We start from the raw sequence: 6,000 nt of genomic DNA on the forward strand, positions 1-6,000 counted from the left end.
ATAAACCGAAGGATATTGTTAATGACATGTGGAAAAATTACGATGTTAACATTCGATATGAAAAGGCATGGCATGGGAGAGAGAGGGCTTTGGAACTACTAATGGGATCGCCGAAGAAGTCGTACACTCTTTTGCGTAAATACGGTGAGGCATTGAAATCGGTGAACCCGGGCACGGTATTTTCATTCAAGTTAGAGGACGATAAATATTTCCAATATGCATTCATGGCCTTAGGCTGCTCTATCTGGGGGTTTAGAAGTTGCATTCGCGCCGTACTTGTCATCGACGGTGCACATCTGAAGGGAAAAATATAAAGGTGTGATATTGATAGCCTCCTTTGTTGATGGTAATAATAAGATATATCCACTTGCATTTAGAATCGTAGACTGGGAAACAGACTAGTCTTGGACTTGGTTCTTGGAGCGGGTGAAGAGTTGTATTGGAGATGTTGAAGGATTGGTGTTCATGTCTGACTGGCACCGAACCATTAATAACTCTGTAACTTCTGTCTTCCCCACTGCTGAACACATCAGTTGCATGCATCATGTGCAGATGAATTTGAATGATAAGTTCAAGATTCGGAGCGAAGGCGTGGAATGGCTATACCTCCTAGCAGCTAAGGCATTCAAGAAGTCTACCTTCAGGTATTATTGGAATCAACTTACGGGATTCCCAGAACTGCGACAGTACTTGGAGGAACTCGGGTTCGATAAATGGTCACACGCATATCAACCTGAATTGAGGTACAATCAGATGACAACTAACATTGCAGAGTGCATGAATGCAGTTCTAGTTCACGCACGATATTTGTCGGTCACTGTACTATTAGAACATTGTAGGGCTCTTCTGCAACGATGGTATTACGAACGACGGACGTACGCATCGACCAGAGCATCCATTCTAACTGATTATGCTGAAGGGATTGTTAAGAGTGCAGTGGAGTAGGCCCGACAAAATACGATTAGACCGATTGATAATTAGAGTACGAGGTACACGATGGTAACAGCAAGGTGCGTGTCAACCTAAACAGTAAGAGTTGTACGTGTAAGCAGTCTGACTACTTTCAGATCCCGTGCTCCCACGCTGTCGCTGCCGCCATGCATCGTAATGTTAGTATATACACGCTGTGTCGCCCAAGTATAAATTAGAAACGTTTCTTAACGCGTACGCCGAGCCAATCTACCCATTGGGTGATGAGGAGGACTGGCCTTTACCCGACGACTTTGTTGAGTACACCATCGAGCCTCCGAAGTTCGTTGCAAGAGTTGGTAGACGGCAAACAGTACGAATACCATCAACAAGCGAGCCTCAACAGATACATAAATGCAGCAGGTTTGGAATGCAAGGTCACAATAGGAAAACTTGCCGCCAACCATTACGAACAACTGAGTCTTAGTTCGATGTATGATTTACTTATATCCATGTATTTTCTTTTTTGTGTATTGGAATCTGATCATCATATATTCGGGCGAAATGTTAACGAGATGTTGCCATGAATGCAGTTCTCGGGCGGAATAATGATATTCTTGCTCGTGAAATAGTGCAGAGACCAGCGCACTAGTGGTTGAAAACTTTTTCGGGTGAAATGGCCGTATTCTCGCCCGAGAAATATTTCAGTGACTTCATTTACACTGATTGAAATATTTCTTGCCCGTGAATAGCCCGATTTCGCCCGTGGAATGTTTCAGTGATTTCCATACTTTGTTCATTTGGGTGGAATATGAATGGTCAATGTTGTATTGATTCGTTTTATGTATCAAATTGCTTTTTTAACATATTTGTCTTATACGAAGCAAGATAAGTAGTTTGTAAGAGCTAGGTAATAAAATAATAGCATAGTACTAATAAGCGAATTAGATTCAAAATATAGATCGGTTTGCCCACATTTCTATGGTCAATTTCTCCATAAAGAAACTAATGTTGTCCTGAGTTAAGCTGGTCATATTTGACCCTGTTACATCATACTCTAAATATTTAACGCAAAACATCCCACAGTCACCAGACCCGCTTTGCTGGGGCGTGAACGTTACTTGACGAATGCTCCATGGCGTATTCGGTAGTGTCGGTCTCAGTACCTGAACACCGGCCCTGTGCATCAATGCAGGTAGGACAACAGCCATCGGCCTCAACTCGGACTCCAGAGCTGGAAAGTGTGTCATCAACCTCATCGAATCCCACACAATGATCTCACCCTCCTGCAGATCGATATGTAGCATAATCCAATGGTTGCCACCGATGTTGTATGGCAGGTAAACAGCATCCAGATCAAGCCATCGTGTCTGATAGTCGGTGTACGTCCCATCCATATAGCTCAGGATGGTCTTATACTTTCCAGCTCAATCGTATTCCGCTGCAACTCTCGCAGGTACAGCGTTCGGGGCTGTCATGCGTTGATATAGTCCGTCTGTTCGTCGAAGAAAGTTCTGCAATGAATAAAACATTTCAATTAGCACATGAATTTGTAAAAACGGTTAGCGTATGAGAGAGAGAGATATATATATATATATATTACATATCGCAAGGACAATGTCACCCGTGGTGAATCTTCGAGAACACAAGTCTTGTCGTTGCTCGAGTTTGTTCCGCGTAAACATGAACAACGAATCGATCACCTATATAAGTCATTGTTGTTAGAAAAAAACTAAATACCAGTACAACATATTTGGGGTTTCGAACCCGTACCTCACTCGTCATCCACTTGCCCGAGGTGATAAGGTCACGGAACCATGTCTTTCCCCGATCACCGTAGCATGATTTGCCTGTGGCGCGGTCGGTGTTAGGGTTCGCCAGCCAAGCATGAAACTTCTGGACTTGTTCAGAAGGGACGTGAACTAGTGGGTCATATCGCATTACCTTCTTCCGCTTCCCGTCCACCATGACATATTTACGACCTTCGAAGCTTCCATGGGAACTTCCTCTTCCGAGACCCCCGCCGAGGGTTCTGACGTTCAACGGGCTGCGATAGCACGCATACCTCATCTAGATCTGGTTGCGACGTCGCTCTCGGTCCTTCCGCATCAGAGTCCGTGAAGTCCTCGGCGTATTCGTCCTGGATAAATTATGTTAGCAAATAAAATCTTGTGTTTAGAGTTGAAAAGTCAAAAATAAATACCTCGTCGTCCATAGATGACTCAACGGATGCAAATCGATCGTAATATGGTCTACCTATCTGCTCTGAACAGGAGTCTACTCGAGAGGGGCAGCCTCACAACGCGCATGTAGACCGATATCCATACACTCCTTGTGCATGTCCTCTGTACCCATGTCTTCCTTGCGCGTCAAGGCAGGTGAATGTTGTTGATACAGGGCAGAGTAACCTTCGTTAGACCATGCTTACGATCAAATTTGAACTTATGGATTACGAACACATACCTCGCGTTCTGGTTCAACCTGGTCCCCGGTCGTTTGGCCGGACTGATGTTCCTTTGTCTCGTGCGCGATCACATGGGGGGATCGATGATCATGTCATCCGTGTCGTCCACGTCCCTAGGAGATGGTGTAGAACCATCGCCATCCTTAGGACCATCACCTCGATCACTAGGTCCCCCACTGGGTGCATCACTCGAACCATCTCCTAGCCAGGACCATCACTCGGACCATCACCTTGCCCAGTACCATCACGGCTGCTGCCTCTTCTCATGTCATTCGGGTCGACAGGCAAACCCTATACAATGGATAACAAGTTAGTTATCCTTATATGAAAATGACATCGTAGTTATCATAAGTGAAAACTGTTATTACCTTAGCGATTCTTCGCAAGAACTTCCGGATGGATTTTAATTCAGCCTTAATACCTTCGAACCCGTCGTCCATGCGCTTGTCCATGTGCTTGATCCGTTTCTCAACTTTCCTCAGACGCACACTAGACATGCGTACCTTCTTACCCGTCCATTCTCCTCTTTCTCCTCAGCCTCTTGATGGACGTCTTCTCTGACACCTTCGTCGACATTCCCTCCTTGTCTCCCGTCGTCCTTCTCTGGTCCTGCATGTGCACTTGATGGTTCAGCAGCATTGTTCTCGTGCGGGACTTCGTCCTCATCTTCGGGCTCCGATGGTTCGAACGTCCTATCTAGGAAGGTCGTCTCAGCATCCGTTGCTTCTATTGATCGAGTTCTTCCCTACGCCAAAGGTAATGAACGTGTCGGCATAAATATGAAAATTAAAGAAACTTATAAGTATAAACAAGATTGAACTTACTGTGCTAGATCTAAAAATCTCTCTGTCAAGCACATGCCATGCAGTTGAATGGCCACACCTCTACCGAAGAATCTGTGGCACGGCGTCCGGATTTACCTTATTGGCCACACGTCCAGATAAGGAAGATATAGTCTCGTAGGCCCATACCTATAAGTATATAACTGTTGGACGTTATTGATCGGTTAAAAGGAACGAAAACTGTAAACAAGTATCTAGGCTCATACCTGGAACGCCCAAGGGAAACTGTAGAGACTGTACGATTTCCTGAACCCGCCATCCTTCGACCTCTTCGTCGGGTCGCGCTTCAGACTATATATAGTCTTATCAAAGGACAACATCCCCCAGTCGTGGTTACAGCACGTTTCCCAATCATCGACTATTCCCAGCAATGTATAGTCGTACTTCAGGGTCCTTTCTCTCCCCAACAGAACTAACTCTACTAAGTAAACAATAGATACCTTGACCGCGTCGAAGTCATCCTTGAACCGTGCGGCTAAATAAATCTTCTCAAATTCACTCAACAGAACGTCGTTGCTATCATTAAAGTAAAGGGCCCTAAGTCTGTGGGGAGATGTGTCTTTTCTAACTAGACCCCTATCATACTTAAGCCCAGAAATAATGCCTAACTCCCTCCGCCCAAATGACACCTTACTCCCAAACAGGTTGAAGCTAATGGTGTCAGGTGTACTATCCTCGATCTCCCTAAGTAGGATGTTGTGTATCAGTGGCCCGTTAAATACGAGGTCTAAGTCAAGGAGATGGCCGAATATAGTTTTTCTAAACATCCTAAGCTGTGGTGGGGTCAATTTACTCTTAATGGTTGCAGTAGTCTTCGTTAAGTGCAACAGACATGTCAAATTGGCGGAGGCATAGGATGAGGAAGGGATTTTAGCTACCATTTCCATTTTGAATTAACCTGTAGATGAGTAAATAAAGAATCCTATGATCAGAGAAAATGACAAACCATACATATAAATATATGCTAATAACCAACCAATCCTTAAACGAACCCGAAAAAAAAACTATTTCTGTCAACTTTCTAGGGGCAATTTTCGGGCGAAGTCGTGCACGAGAATTTTGGCAGTATTAATGAACTCGAACCTTTCGCTCGGGAATCATTAATCCTGTAAAAATTCTCGTGGACTTTCCCGGACGAGAACGGGCCCCGAGAATTTTTCCAGATCCTACATCTCCCACAATTTCAATTTAGCTTGCCCGAAATGCCCCGGGAATTTAGAGTGTTATTTATCGTCTGTAAAAATTCTTGGGGCATTTCGGGCGAAATAAATAAAAAAGAATTTCCAACACACCATGGCCGAAATGCCCCGAGAATTTATCCAGCCGATAAATAATACTCCAACTGCATATCCACCACGCCCGAAAGACCACGAGAATTCATAATTTCCCAAATCCGTAACGTAATTTGCCCGAAAACCACCGAGAAATCATCAAATTCCTAAGAACAAACTCCAAAACGTTGGCAATCCTAAACTATTTCGCCCGAAACCCACCGAGAATTCTCCAGATTCTAAACAATCGAAGCCCTAACCCACTTCCTACGAAATAACCCCGAGAATACCTCCCATTCAAAAAACCCACAACGACAGTCATCTTCAACCTCCCATACACCTCAAACAACCAGAAATCGGTATAAATACTCGCCGGAAACTAAAACCCCTAAAAATTTAAGATGAAATCGATGGAAAAAAACAAAGTCGAAAAGGAAAACAAGAAATAAACAAAATGAAATCGAACCTTCAATGTCCACGCTACTTTCAAAATGAAATGGAACGTCTAATCGAA

At 44.1% G+C, this 6,000-nt stretch overlaps 1 protein-coding gene across 1 annotated transcript; it reads right to left on the reverse strand.

The window, feature by feature from the left end:
- Positions 1–1,859: 1,859 nt before the first annotated feature.
- On the reverse strand, positions 1,860–2,306 carry LOC148209195 (uncharacterized). Its single transcript, XM_088117443.1, has one exon. The coding sequence runs from the start codon at positions 2,304–2,306 to the stop codon at positions 1,860–1,862; it is 447 nt and encodes a 148-aa protein (XP_087973569.1).
- Positions 2,307–6,000: the final 3,694 nt, after the last annotated feature.

This window comes from Momordica charantia, assembly GCF_013281855.1.
Source record: "Momordica charantia cultivar OHB3-1 chromosome 9 unlocalized genomic scaffold, Mcharantia_2.0 BLBB01000009.1, whole genome shotgun sequence".
NCBI classification, from domain to species: Eukaryota; Viridiplantae; Streptophyta; class Magnoliopsida; order Cucurbitales; family Cucurbitaceae; genus Momordica; species Momordica charantia.

Excerpts from the sequence above, each read along its gene's own strand:
- LOC148209195 (XM_088117443.1), bottom strand. The coding sequence starts at position 2,306 with ATGGATGGGACGTACACCGACTATCAGACACGATGGCTTGATCTGGAT.